General features: G+C 41.6%; 1 protein-coding gene across 6 annotated transcripts in view; it reads left to right on the top strand.

The window, feature by feature from the left end:
• LOC138952328 (mitogen-activated protein kinase kinase kinase kinase 5-like) overlaps positions 1-15,357 on the top strand; it is a 78,986-nt gene that overhangs the window by 44,913 nt on the left and 18,716 nt on the right. For all 6 annotated transcript variants that reach the window (XM_070323973.1, XM_070323969.1, XM_070323971.1 and 3 more), the window contains 2 exons: positions 4,793-4,863; positions 9,696-9,751. In XM_070323973.1, the coding sequence (XP_070180074.1) occupies positions 4,793-4,863; positions 9,696-9,751 (127 nt within the window). The remainder of the gene's footprint in view (positions 1-4,792; positions 4,864-9,695; positions 9,752-15,357) is intronic.

Below are 15,357 nucleotides of genomic sequence, written 5' to 3'. Positions count from 1 at the left end.
TGTGTTGTGTTGTGTTGTGTTGTGTTGTGTTGTGTGTTGTGTGTGTGTGTGTTGTGTTGTGTTGTGTTGTGTGTGTGTGTTGTGTGTGTGTGGGTGTGTTTGTTTTGTGTTGTGTGTTGTGTTGTGTTGTGTTGTGTTGTGTGTTGGTGTGTGTGTGTGTGTTGTGTTGTGTTGTGTTGTGTGTGTGTGTTGTGTGTGTGTGTGTGTGTGTGTGTGTGTGTTGTGTTGTGTGTGTGTGTTGTGTGTGTGTGTGTGTGTGTTGTGTGTGTGTGTTGTGTGTGTGTGTGTTGTGTGTTGTGTGTGTGTTGTGTGTTGTGTGTGTGTGTTGTGTGTGTTGTGTGTGTTGTGTTGTGTGTGTGTATGTGTGTGTGTGTGTGTGTGTGTGTGTAATGCAAGGAACAAGTCCAGTCTTTTTTGCATTTATTCCCTTTCCTTGCTCCAAATATTTTACCTATTGCAAAACTTGCAGATCCTTGAAATGGGTCTGTTTAAAGCAAATAGAAATATTGTTATTCGGGGGTAAAGCCGAGTTGAACAGTCATTACATGACTTACTCCCAAACACATACCATAATTCCTCATGCCTACATTCCCCCCGCCCTCCTCCACCCCTCCCACACACAAGTTCTTATTACCCAGATTGCTGCTGGTCAACTTCTTGTATAGAATATAGTCAATGTTTGTAAAGATTTTAGTCAAGCAGTATGTAAGAAATGTTAAGTCCTTTGTACTGGAAACTTGCATTCTCCCAGTAAGGTCATATATTGTTCTACGTTGCAAGCCCCTGGAGCAATTTTTTGATTAGTGCTTTTGTGAACAAGAAACAATTAACAAGTGGCTCTATCCCATCTCCCCGCCCCCCCCCCCCCCCCCCCCCCTTTCCCCGTAGCGATATAACCTTGAACGGTTGAAAACGACGTTAAACACCAAATAAAGACAGAAAGATGCTGGTCAACACATTATGACAAATTTGAAACCTGCAGCTTTTTAAAGGCACAGTAAGCCTCCCGTAAACCATCACAGAGCTCCCCGAGCGTCTACATAGAGTACAAGCATACTTCCATTTGAACGCTCACCGAACGGGAGCATCCTGGCTGCTTTCTGTCGAGCGTGAGAAATTTTCAAAGAATTTATTTTCGTGGACTTGGCCTCAACAGCAATGGCGCCTCGTTTTGGTGCTGGACGGCTGTTATGAATACCGGAATTCACGCCCGGACAGTAAGCCTCCCCTAAACCATCACAGATACTGTCAGGCTTTTACACACAGTACAAACACCCTTCCATTTGAACGCTCACCAAACGGGAACATCCTAGGTGCCCTACGTAAAGAGCGAGCAATTTTTAAAGAATTAATTTTGCAGATTGTCTCGAACACTTTTTGGACCCATCCTGAACTCAGGTCAAACATGAATTACTTCCCTTCGGGTCTCATTCTATCGATGTAAACTGGCGATAGCCGTGAATCGATGATTATCAAAATGTTTTTGGACCGTGGTGCGTTTTTGCGCTAGACCTAACTTTTAAAATCTAAATAATAAATTGACAGCTTGTTACACAAACATTCTTTAATCATAAAAGAATTCTTTTTTCATCAAGACAAGATCAGTACAATTCGAAGTTGTGAAAGTTTGAAAAAAGAAAAGCCCGAAAGCAGGGTCACGCAAGGGTCGTAGCAGACGCCGCCGGTTTATCAGTGCATATCGCCGTTCCTCTCAACAGTCAAAAGCCATCGCTAGAGTTCTTGTGAACCACAGCCGTTTGTTTCGTGCATAAAAACGTGCTATTGTAAATAGTCGCATTCAACTAACTAACTGACGACTACATTGTGAAAAAGGGAAACTGGATCACACGTGTTCACGATGGCTCAGGGGTAAGATAAACTACGCAAAAATAAATTCTCTGAAAATTGCTCGCTCTTTACGTAGGGCACCTAGGATGTTCCCGTTTGGTGAGCGTTCAAATGGAAGGGTGTTTGTACTGTGTGTAAAAGCCTGACAGTATCTGTGATGGTTTACGGGAGGCTTACTGTGCCTTTAACATTTTCAATGATGAGCTGGAGTGTAGTGTCACTTTTTTTAGACTTTTTTGAAAAAATCCATCATTTTTTCCAAAAAAACGTATTGCTAGTTCTTAAAATGAGCATGAATGTGACTTTATATGCTTTTTAGCTTAAACGTACATCACCCCCCCGCGGGTTAGGGGGAAGAATTTACCCGATGCTCCCCAGCATGTCGTAAGAGGCGACTAACGGATTCTGTTTCTCCTTTTACCCTTGTTAAGTGTTTCTTGTATAGAATATAGTCAATTTTTGTAAAGATTTTAGTCAAGCAGTATGTCAAGCAGTCCTTTGTACTGGAAACTTGCATTCTCCCAGTAAGGTAATATATTGTACATGTACTACGTTGCAAGCCCCTGGAGCAAATTTTTGTTTAATGCTTTTGTGAACAAGAAACAATTGACAAGTGGCTCTATCCCATCTTCCCCCTTTCCCCGTCGCGATATAACCTTCGTGGTTGAAAACAACGTTAAACACCAAATAAAGAAAGAAAAAACGTACATCAAAATATTGAGAAAAAAATTGCAAACAGCCATTTTTAAATTTCGGTGCCACCTCCCCCCTTAAGCCTGCATAGACTGGAGTGTAATTATACAACCACGTTTGGAACGGAACAGTAGACTGCTCCACCCAAATCCTTCACCAGCTCTCCAATATTTCACAATTATTAGGCCCATGGTTACATCCCTGGGAGGTCTAGAATAGGTTGACTTCAACTTCAGCTGTTTGAAAAAGAAAGAGATGATTTACGATAAAATAAATCAGGGGTAAAGAATGCCGCCTGGAGAGGATTAAAGGTTATATAGATGGTGCCAGATAGTGTGTGAAAGGCTGGTCTGTATTTGAAAACAGTATTTTATTTTTAAGAGGGTTTTGTGTGGACTGCTTGTTAAAACATTATCTGTAAGTGCTCTGAAGTACACAAAAAGCTCTCCTGAATAGAAGCTGTGCTGGGTTGGATATGTATTGTGCAAGTGGCTGATAATTGAGCGCTGAGTGTGTGTTTTAGATAAGCTTTTGTTTGATTTATCTTCAACCCTCGCCCGCTTTCCATTGAAAGCTGACAGGATAGAAATCAAGGCTGTTGTTCGTCGGCTACTTTGGAGAAAGTTAGAAATTGGCTTGAAGTGAATGTTTGTTTTGATTCTGAAGCACTTTATGTGTGTGTGTGTGGGGGGGGGGGGGGAGGCATGTTTTTTAAGTATTAACTGAAATGTCAGGGTTATATAAAAAAAAGTATTACTCAAGTAGATAAATATTTGTTTTGAAGTTGCTGGTATACAGGCTCTTTTCTTAAGGAGAAGTAAAAATAAGGGTTAACCTGTCGGACACATTTACTCCTTTTTACATTTAGTCAAGTTTTGACTAAATGTTTTAACATAGAGGGGGAATCGAGACGAGGGTCGTGGTGTATGTGTGTGTGTGTGTGTGAGTGTGTGTAGAGCGATTCAGAGTAAACTACTGGACCGATCTTTATGAAATTTGACATGAAAGTTCCTGGGTATGATATCCCCAGACTTTTTTTCCATTTTTTGGATAAATGTCTTTGATGACACACCCTCATTTTTCAATCATATTGATTGAAATTTTTGTAAAGCAATCTTCGACGAAGGCTGGACTTTGGTATTGCATTTCAGTTTGATGGCTTAAAAATTAATTAATGACTGGTCATTAAAAATCTGAAAATTGTAACAAAAATGTTTTTTATAAAACGATCCAAAATTACGTTCATCTTATTCTTCATCATTTTCTGATTCCAAAAACATATAAATATGTTATATTCAGATTAAAAACAAGCTCTGAAAATTAAAAATATAAAAATTATGATCAAAATAAAATTTCCGAAATCGATTTAAAAACAATTTCATCTTATTCCTTGTCGGTTCCTGATTCCAAAAACATATAGATATGATATGTTTGGATTAAAAACACGCTCAGAAAGTTAAAACGAAGAGAGGTACAGAAAAGCGTGCTATGCATCACAGCGAAACCACTACCACGCTAAACAGGCTCGTCAGTTTCACTGCGTTTTGCACGAGCGGCGGACTACTGTCATTGTGAAAAAATGCAGTGCGTTCAGTTTCATTCTGTGAGTTCCACAGCTTGACTAAATGTAGTAATTTTGCCTTACGCGACTTGTTTTTTTTTTAATGTCAGTTCCCCTCACCCCTCCTCCCTTTTCCCTTTGTCCCTCCCTCCCCCCACTCACTAACACAAGGACAACCAACCACTGCTGCTATCCTGTTTAAGAAGTAATGCAGCTCTAAGACCAGCACTTGCTCTACTCTATGCAGGGTTTGTGTTGGAGAAGATGACATAAACTTTAAAGAAGTAACAAATGGATCTAAATGGGGAAAGACTGTGGGATTGTGGAGGAAGGGGTGTTGATGGAGGTGGGGGGGGGGGGGGGGGGGGCTATGGAGACAGCACCAAGGCATTGTAACTTACAGATGCAGTATTTGGCAATTGGTGGATGGGTGAATTAATTGATCTGAATAGTCGCACAAGACATTAGGGAGACAAAAGGTCAACTGTGCCAGGTAGCCTGTTACAGAAATTGCGCATTGAACCGCTAGCTATGTATACCTTTCAGTGTCATGAGTCAGACAGATGAACTTCTCGTCTGCTTTTCCTCCTCGGATACAGTGTTTTCTTTGTGCTATGTATAGCAAGTCCATTGTGTAAATAAAAATATCAGCAGACACTAGATCCTAATTGGGAATTGTTATTTTTGCAGTGACGTTGCAAGACAGTGTGCTTGCCTTCCATAAGCACGGCATGCAAGGTCGCAGCTTCAAGGGCAATGAGGTATGTCTATTTGTGTCACAGTTTTTTTGTAACGCACATGCAAAGGCTCACAGACAGACACAAAGAAAACAATCACACTCGAATACACACACTACATCTCTCTCTCTCTCTCTCTCTCTCTCTCTCTCTCTCTCTCTCTCTCTCTCTCTCTCTCTCTCTCTCTCTCGCTCTCTCTCTCTCTCTCTCTCTCTCTCTCTCTCTCTCTCTCTCTCTCGCTCTCTCTCTCTCCCTCTCGCTTCACTTGAATGCATACAAAAATCCAACACACCGACTGCTCGCTGATGTAAGTTGGAATTTGTTGATGAATGAGTTTGATAAAAAGCGCTACTTGTGTCTCGTACAACATGAATGAGTTTGATAAAAAGCGCTACTTGTGTCTCGTACAACATGAATGAGTTTGATAAAAAGCGCTACTTGTGTCTCGTACAACATGAATGAGTTTGATAAAAAGCGCTACTTGTGTCTCGTACAACATGAATTAGTTTGATAAAAAGCGCTACTTTTGTCTCGTACAACATGAATTAGTTTGATAAAAAGCGCTACTTGTGTCTCGTACAACATGAATGAGTTTGATAAAAAGCGCTACTTGTGTCTCGTACAACATGAATGAGTTTGATAAAAAGCGCTGCTTGTGTCTCGTACAACATGAATTAGTTTGATAAAAAGCGCTACTTTTGTCTCGTACAACATGAATTAGTTTGATAAAAAGCGCTACTTGTGTCTCGTACAACATGAATTAGTTTGATAAAAAGCGCTACTTGTGTCTCGTACAACATGAATGAGTTTGATAAAAAGCGCTACTTGTGTCTCGTGCAACATGAATGAGTTTGATAAAAAGCGCTACTTGTGTCTCGTACAACATGAATGAGTTTGATAAAAAGCGCTACTTGTGTCTCGTACAACATGAATGAGTTTGATAAAAAGCGCTACTTGTGTCTCGTACAACATGAATGAGTTTGATAAAAAGCGCTACTTGTGTCTCGTACAACATGAATGAGTTTGATAAAAAGCGCTACTTGTGTCTCGTACAACATGAATGAGTTTGATAAAAAGCGCTACTTGTGTCTCGTACAACATGAATGAGTTTGATAAAAAGCGCTACTTGTGTCTCGTACAACATGAATGAGTTTGATAAAAAGCGCTACTTGTGTCTCGTACAACATGAATGAGTTTGATAAAAAGCGCTACTTGTGTCTCGTACAACATGAATGAGTTTGATAAAAAGCGCTACTTGTGTCTCGTACAACATGAATGAGTTTGATAAAAAGCGCTACTTGTGTCTCGTACAACATGAATGAGTTTGATAAAAAGCGCTACTTGTGTCTCGTACAACATGAATGAGTTTGATAAAAAGCGCTACTTGTGTCTCGTACAACATGAATGAGTTTGATAAAAAGCGCTACTTGTGTCTCGTACAACATGAATGAGTTTGATAAAAAGCGCTACTTGTGTCTCGTACAACATGAATTAGTTTGATAAAAAGCGCTACTTGTGTCTCGTACAACATGAATTAGTTTGATAAAAAGCGCTACTTGTGTCTCGTACAACATGAATTAGTTTGATAAAAAGCGCTACTTTTGTCTCGTACAACATGAATTAGTTTGATAAAAAGCGCTACTTGTGTCTCGTACAACATGAATGAGTTTGATAAAAAGCGCTGCTTGTGTCTCGTACAACATGAATGAGTTTGATAAAAAGCGCTACTTGTGTCTCGTACAACATGAATGAGTTTGATAAAAAGCGCTACTTGTGTCTCGTACAACATGAATGAGTTTGATAAAAAGCGCTACTTGTGTCTCGTACAACATGAATGAGTTTGATAAAAAGCGCTACTTGTGTCTCGTACAACATGAATGAGTTTGATAAAAAGCGCTACTTGTGTCTCGTACAACATGAATGAGTTTGATAAAAAGCGCTACTTGTGTCTCGTACAACATGAATGAGTTTGATAAAAAAGCGCTACTTGTGTCTCGTGCAACATGAATGAGTTTGATAAAAAGCGCTACTTGTGTCTCGTACAACATGAATTAGTTTGATAAAAAGCGCTACTTGTGTCTCGTACAACATGAATTAGTTTGATAAAAAGCGCTACTTGTGTCTCGTACAACATGAATGAGTTTGATAAAAAGCGCTACTTGTGTCTCGTACAACATGAATTAGTTTGATAAAAAGCGCTACTTGTGTCTCGTACAACATGAATGAGTTTGATAAAAAGCGCTACTTGTGTCTCGTACAACATGAATGAGTTTGATAAAAAGCGCTGCTTGTGTCTCGTACAACATGAATTAGTTTGATAAAAAGCGCTACTTGTGTCTCGTACAACATGAATGAGTTTGATAAAAAGCGCTACTTGTGTCTCGTACAACATGAATGAGTTTGATAAAAAGCGCTACTTGTGTCTCGTACAACATGAATGAGTTTGATAAAAAGCGCTGCTTGTGTCTCATACAACATGAATGAGTTTGATAAAAAGCGCTACTTGTGTCTCGTGCAACATGAATGAGTTTGATAAAAAGCGCTACTTGTGTCTCGTACAACATGAATGAGTTTGATAAAAAGCGCTACTTGTGTCTCGTACAACATGAATGAGTTTGATAAAAAGCGCTACTTGTGTCTCGTACAACATGAATGAGTTTGATAAAAAGCGCTGCTTGTGTCTCGTACAACATGAATTAGTTTGATAAAAAGCGCCACTTGTGTCTCGTACAACATGAATGAGTTTGATAAAAAGCGCCACTTGTGTCTCGTACAACATGAATGAGTTTGATAAAAAGCGCTACTTGTGTCTCGTACAACATGAATGAGTTTGATAAAAAGCGCCACTTGTGTCTCGTACAACATGAATGAGTTTGATAAAAAGCGCTACTTGTGTCTCGTACAACATGAATGAGTTTGATAAAAAGCGCTACTTGTGTCTCGTACAACATGAATGAGTTTGATAAAAAGCGCTACTTTTGTCTCGTACAACATGAATGAGTTTGATAAAAAGCGCTACTTGTGTCTCGTACAACATGAATGAGTTTGATAAAAAGCGCTACTTGTGTCTCGTACAACATGAATGAGTTTGATAAAAAGCGCTACTTGTGTCTCGTGCAACATGAATGAGTTTGATAAAAAGCGCTACTTGTGTCTCGTACAACATGAATGAGTTTGATAAAAAGCGCTGCTTGTGTCTCGTACAACATGAATGAGTTTGATAAAAAGCGCTACTTGTGTCTCGTACAACATGAATGAGTTTGATAAAAAGCGCTACTTGTGTCTCGTACAACATGAATTAGTTTGATAAAAAGCGCTACTTGTGTCTCGTACAACATGAATGAGTTTGATAAAAAGCGCTGCTTGTGTCTCGTACAACATGAATGAGTTTGATAAAAAGCGCTACTTGTGTCTCGTACAACATGAATGAGTTTGATAAAAAGCGCTGCTTGTGTCTCGTACAACATGAATGAGTTTGATAAAAAGCGCTACTTGTGTCTCGTACAACATGAATGAGTTTGATAAAAAGCGCTGCTTGTGTCTCGTACAACATGAATGAGTTTGATAAAAAGCGCTACTTGTGTCTCGTACAACATGAATGAGTTTGATAAAAAGCGCTACTTGTGTCTCGTACAACATGAATGAGTTTGATAAAAAGCGCTACTTGTGTCTCGTACAACATGAATGAGTTTGATAAAAAGCGCTACTTGTGTCTCGTACAACATGAATGAGTTTGATAAAAAGCGCTGCTTGTGTCTCATACAACATGAATGAGTTTGATAAAAAGCGCTACTTGTGTCTCGTACAACATGAATGAGTTTGATAAAAAGCGCTACTTGTGTCTCGTACAACATGAATGAGTTTGATAAAAAGCGCTACTTGTGTCTCGTACAACATGAATGAGTTTGATGAAAAGCGCTGCTTGTGTCTCGTACAACATGAATGAGTTTGATAAAAAGCGCTACTTGTGTCTCGTACAACATGAATGAGTTTGATAAAAAGCGCTGCTTGTGTCTCGTACAACATGAATTAGTTTGATAAAAAGCGCTACTTGTGTCTCGTACAACATGAATGAGTTTGATAAAAAGCGCTGCTTGTGTCTCGTACAACATGAATTAGTTTGATAAAAAGCGCTACTTGTGTCTCGTACAACATGAATTCATGAAACAAGTCGCCACTGTGCACAAAGAGCACCCAGGTTGTTGATGTTCAGTATGGGACCAAGTGGAGGGACTGTCTTTGCCCATGTCAAAGCTGATCAGATCTGAGATGGTGAGCTGAACTGTTTTTACGAGAAGGAGTGTGCCTTAAAGGCATATTAACTCGATGAATATACACGCTAATTGCTTTACCAACAGCTGGAGACATGCTAAATTAAGTTCCCTGCAAAATATTGTGGTCTAGGACCCCTTAAATGTTGAGATATTTGAATTTTTATTTTGATCTAGATCGTCCTATTTATAGATTTGCCAACAGAGGGAACGTTGACGCAAGGGAAATAACTCCGCGTCTTTGTTGACATCCTCACTTTTTCAGAGGCTAGAACAAGCTGTAATGCATGTATATGGTCCGCGCATTGCGACATATCGTCATTATATGGCCTAATGATGCATTTGACATCGATTGTGGGCAAACTACACTTTGTAAACACGGGAGCGCGTACATATGCCTTTAAGGTCTTCTGGCACATAGCTTTATCACTTCATTCATTGTTAGACTTCTCGTCTTCAAAAACGTGATTTTCTCAGATTTTTGTGGGACTTAAGTTGGCGTTCCAGTGTATCCCATGTTTAGCATGGACCATAAAAATAGAAACATGTATACAGTACTACCGCACGCACATCTATTTGTTTCAGGTGACACAGGAAATCTGCGACAAAACCAGGATGTTCAGATTGCTGGGCTCAGACAGGTAAGCCCAACAGAATAACTCTGGAAATAACTCTGTTGGCTTTGTATGTGTTGTGAAAGAGTGAGTTGCTTTTACTTGTTTTAGTGAGGCAAGCTTTCTACACATGCTCCTTGTCCATGTCTTTTAGACACAGTCACACCCCTCGCTAGTGACTGGCCTATCATGTTATGTGGAAAAGTTTGCCTCACCAAAAGCAAGAGTATTCACTCTTTCACAACCTGTACAAACCCGACAGAGTTATTTCTAAAAATCGTCCATGTATGTTGTATGTTGCCAATGTAAACGTTGTGTTGTTGTAGTGTCCACCTGTTGAAGTGTTTTGACAATCTATTTCCTGTTGTTCCTCTCTTCCTTTGTACATTTTTTCCCAAAATTCAGACTAGGTTCTTTACTAGTTACCTCTTACTATAACTGAATACTTGTGCATACAGCTGTCAGTGTATATGTGTGTGTATGTGTCTGTCCGTCTCAGTGTCGGTTGGTCGGTCTATGTTTGTCTGTTTGTCGTTCAGTGTGCACGCGCCAGTGTGTGTGTATGTCTGTCTGTCTTGTCTGTCTGCAAGCGCGCATGTGTACATCTGCCTGGCTGTACATGTGGGTCGCTTTTTTTCACCATCACCATTATTACACCCTCCTCGGCCTCCCCCCCCCCCCCCCCCCCATCATCCCCCATCCTCCCCAGTGTCATTCAACTGACCTTATTATTGAGCTGTGTCCGATTATGTGATAAAAAGCAGCACCCCTGGAAAACCGATATTCTGCCACTTGTTGCCATGGTGATCGCAGAGTTGTCATAACACCGGAAAATAATGATAAACCCAAACAGCTGGTGATGGGGGAAAAGGTGGCACTGTATCCACTAACTGTCAGATGTGAGGTAAGAGGTCGTTAGAAGTGGGATGTCAAGTCTTTGATGTGAGTTGTGCTTTTTGGATTCAGCGCAACTGCTTTATTTGCACAAAGAGAGAGGGGGGGGAGGAGGGGAGGGGGAGAGAGGGGGAAAAGAGAGAGGGGGGAGTGGGGGAGGGAGATGGGAGAGAGAAGTGGGATGTCAAGTCTTTGCCGTGAGTTGTGCTGTTTGGATTCAGCGCAACTGCTTTATTTGCACAAAGAGAGGGGGGGGGGGGGGGAAGAAGGGGGAGAGAGGGGGCAAAGAGAGAGAAGTATGATTTGTCGTTTGCTGGGAGATTTTCTGATTTTATACAGCTGGAAACTGGTCAGTTTGCAGAGTGAGAGGGGAGAGGAGAGGGAGAATTGTGAATTGAAGTCGGTTGCTGGGAGATGTGTTTTTATAAAGCAGAGAAACTGGTTTATTTGCACAAAGAGAGAGAGAGAGAGAGAGAGAGAGAGAGAGAGAGAGAGAGAGAGAGAGAGAGAGAGAGAGAGAGAGAGCTGTTGGTTAGTTTTGTAACCTTAAACCGATGTTGTTGTCAAATCCAATAAAACACAAAACGCCTTTTTGACACACGCGCAGAGTTTGTTTTCATAACCCTAAATTATGAATCGATATTAGTAATTGCGACAAAAGGTGAAATCTGATATTCTTGCAGCGAGATGAGGTCGATCGATATTAACCGTTCTAAACAGAGAGATGGTGTCTTTGGTGCTTTACGATATCATGCTGTGTTAGCTTGTATATATAGTTTCCTCTGACATTTAGGTACATCGAGAGCGAGAAAGAGAGAGAGAGAGAGAGAGAGAGAGAGAGAGAGAGAGAGAGAGAGAGAGAGAGAGAGAGAGAGAGTGTGTGTGTGTGTGTGCGCGTGTGTGTGTGTGTGTGTGTGTGAGAGAGAGAGAGAGACAGACAGACAGACAGACAGACAGACAGACAGACAGATAGAGTAGGTGTGCGTCGGCGTGTGCGCCGGCGTGTGCGCCGGCGTGTGTGTGTGTGTGTGTGAAACAGAGAGCGAGAGAGAGAGAGGTTTGCACATGCATCCCGTAAGAGCTGTCACTGAACCGGTCGAAACGCCTCTCGAACGCACACAGCGATGCTTGTTTTCACAACCTTAGTTCTGAGATCAATTTCAGCCATTATCCAGAATTGCCCAGGCATTGCGAAAGAAGCGAAACCTGATATCCTTGAAGCGAGATGGGGTTAACTGATCGGGACTCTATTTTCTGACTGCAGATGAATGTACAATTGGGGATGACTCGCCGAGTTAGGAGGGGCTGGCCTTTCGCATGCGACAATGCAAGGTTATTTTGCGACACACCAATCAGTGAAAAACTGTGTGTGTGTGTGTGTGTGTGTGTGTCAACGACATCTAAAGAAATATTTGGCTAATGAAGGACCATAAAGGAAAATGGTGTGTGTGTGTGTGTGTGTGTGTGCCGGTGTGTGCGTGTGTGTCTGACTGTGTGTGTGTGTGTGTGTGTGTGTGTGTGTGTGTGTGTGTGAATGCATTCAATCGAAAATAAACTGAATGTAACAATTGAGAACAGAACAGTGACTATCGTAGAAAACTGATGTGGACATTGCTACACACGTTACAGAATTCGAAGAAGAAAATTAAAGCCAGGTCTTCGCGGAGAGTAAGACTGTAAAGAGAGCAGGGGGGGTTTCCGGGGTTTCATGACCCCCTTCCTCCAAGCCTTAAAAAAAAAAATGGAGAACAAAAAGTTAAAAATGGAAATAAAGAAAATGATGGCTCAGATTGCACCAAATTGCTTCATTTTCCTTGTTTTTATCCTGTTTTAGGCCATGCCCTAAAAGAAATGTGGAAACCCCCCCTTAAGTATGTTGTGATCCGCCCCTGGAGAGTAAGATGTAAAGACTAATTTCATCGGTGAAGTGTAATTTTCATTGACGAAGGAGGTCTCGCTGTTGATTAGAGGAAATCGGGCAGCGCGGGAAAGAAGTATGTCGGACACTTTGTGCATGAACGACGTGGACACACGCGAAGATTGAATAATGGATATCTCTTCCTGTGTGTACGTGTTTGGAATTTACAAAAGGAAGTCAAGTGAAGGTGGGCAAATGGATTGGGGGAAGGGGGTGTTCGATTGTGTGTGTGTGTGTGTGTGTGTGTGTGTGTGTGTGTGTGTGTGTGTGTGTGTGTGTGTTTGAGTGTGTGTGTGTGTGTGTGTGTGTGTGTGTGTGTGTGTTTGAGTGTGTGTGTGTGTGCGCGTGTGTGTGTGTGTGTGTGTGTGTGTGTGTGTGTGTGTGTGTGTGTGTGTGTGTGTGTGAGAGACCAAAGAGGGTAGAAGCTGAGAATGTGTGTGTGTGCGTGTGAGTGTTTCACTGTGTGAGTGTCTGTGTGTGTGTCACCAAAGAGAGTAGAAGCTGAGAGTGTGTCACTGTGTGTGTCACCAAAGAGGGTAGAAGCAGAGAGTGTGTGTGTGTGTGCGTGTGAGTGTGTCACTGTGAGAGTGTCTGTTTGTGTGTCACCATAGAGGGTAGAAGCTGAGAGTGTGTGTGTGTGTGAGTGTGTCACTGTGTGAGTGTCTGTGAGTGTGCAGGTATTGCGTCTCTTGCTTGTTTACAGCTTCGCCATCCACCCCCCCCCCCAAACACACACACCCTGTTTATGACATATAGCTTCGATCCCGTTCCGCATTCTTGCTTTTATTATTCCTTTCGGGGCAAAGGCAAGACCAGCATCAAATCTTGGCAGTTTTACTACGCACACGATGACAGGCCAACGCGAGAAGCGGATGACGATAACGATTTTGACGTCATTCTGAGCAACGGCCAAATTTGCGAAATTGACAAACGTTGTCAACCAAACGAAGCGTAAGGGCATAATTAACGTCACGGCGACCCAGGCAGTAAACCGTTACAGACGACAAGGTCAAACGTGACTGACCCTAAACCATGACGTAAAGCGTCTGCGACGTTAATTCTTGATCGACTGCGCAGTTTTTCTCTTCATTTGCACGTGCAACTTTGAAGAGACTGTTGCAGTGGAAACATGTTTTGTTGTAAGAACATCGGTGACCTTGCAAAGTTAATGAGATTAACAGAAATGGACGTGCGCACGTGCACTCGCACGAAAAATACTAGCAGGAGGAACAGTAGCAAAAGAAAGGACAAACAATCAAACAAACACACTAACTTGCACGCGCACACACCTACGAATACACACCTACGAACAAAGACACACACACACACAGTTACTAACTAACTGACACACACACACACACACGCACACACACACACACACACACACACACACACACACACACACACACACACACACACACACACACAGTTACTAACTGACACACACACACACACACACAGTTACTAACTGACACACACACACACACACACACACAGTTACTAACTCACTCACTCACACACACACACACACACACACACACACACACACACACACACACACACACACACACACACACACACACACACTAATTAACTAACATACTTACTAACTCACGCTATGATGGCTTACTAGTGCCAAAACCTCATAATTGTAATTATCAAGGGGAAATTAGTAATTTTCCCTTGATAATTACCATTTTCACGTGTTTATTACTAATTTTCCCGGAATAATTGCTAACTTTCACCTGTTAGCTCAGTTGGTAGAGCACTGGACTTGTGATCGGAAGGTCGCAGGTTCGAATTCGGGCCGGGACGGACACGGGTCGACTTTATGTGCAGACCCAGAGACGGAAGCCATGTCCCACCCCCGTGTCATCACAATGGCACGTAAAAGACCTTGGTCATTCTGCCATAAGTGCAGGTGGCTGAATACACCTAAACACGCAGACACCTGGGTAGCGCGACTCCATTGCTGCTAGCTTTCCACTGGGAGGAAGCGACCCGAATTTCCCAGCGATGGGACAATAAAGTAATGAAAATGAAATGAAAAATGAAATGAAAATGAAATTAATTACTAATTTTTACTTTTGGCTCACTTCCTGATGGCTTGCTAGTGCCAAAACTAACAATTAGTAATTTTCCCGTGAAAATGAGTAACTAACAGGTAAAAACAGTAACTGACAGCGTTAATTAGTAATTATCACGTTATAATGGGTAACCCCAGGTTTTGGCACTAGTAAGCCGTCATAGGGCTTACTAGTGCCAAAACCTCATAATTGTAATCATCAAGGGAAAATTAGTAATTTTCCCTTGATAATTACCATTTTCACGTGTTAATTACTAATTTTCCCGGGAAAATTACTAACTTTCACCTGTTAATTACTAATTTTTAGTTTTGGCTCACTTCCTGACGGATTGCTAGTGCCAAAACTAACAATTACTAATTATCCCGTGAAAATGAGTAACTAACGAGTGAAAATAGTAACTGACAGCGTTAATTAGTAATTATCACGTGATAATGGGTAACTCCAGGTTTTGGCACTAGTAAGCCGTCATATCACGCTCCACACACACACATGCCTGCGCGCGCACCCCACATCCCCAACACACACAACCACTCCACAATCACAACCTAAACAACCACCACTACACTCGATCCCCAAAGCCACAACTCTTTATGAAATCTTCACAAAACTTCCTCTCAGTCCAGGCAAAACTTCCTCTCATTCCAGGCAAAACTTCCTCTCAGTCCAGGCAAAACTTCCTCTCAGTCCAGGCACCTGTGCACTTTCATGCACTGAAACTCGATAAGGACAGGTGT

Source organism: Littorina saxatilis, linkage group LG17, assembly GCF_037325665.1.
Source record: "Littorina saxatilis isolate snail1 linkage group LG17, US_GU_Lsax_2.0, whole genome shotgun sequence".
NCBI lineage: Eukaryota > Metazoa > Mollusca > Gastropoda > Littorinimorpha > Littorinidae > Littorina > Littorina saxatilis.
Note: the sequence above shows the minus strand (reverse complement) of the source record. Positions and strands in the feature narration are given on the sequence as shown.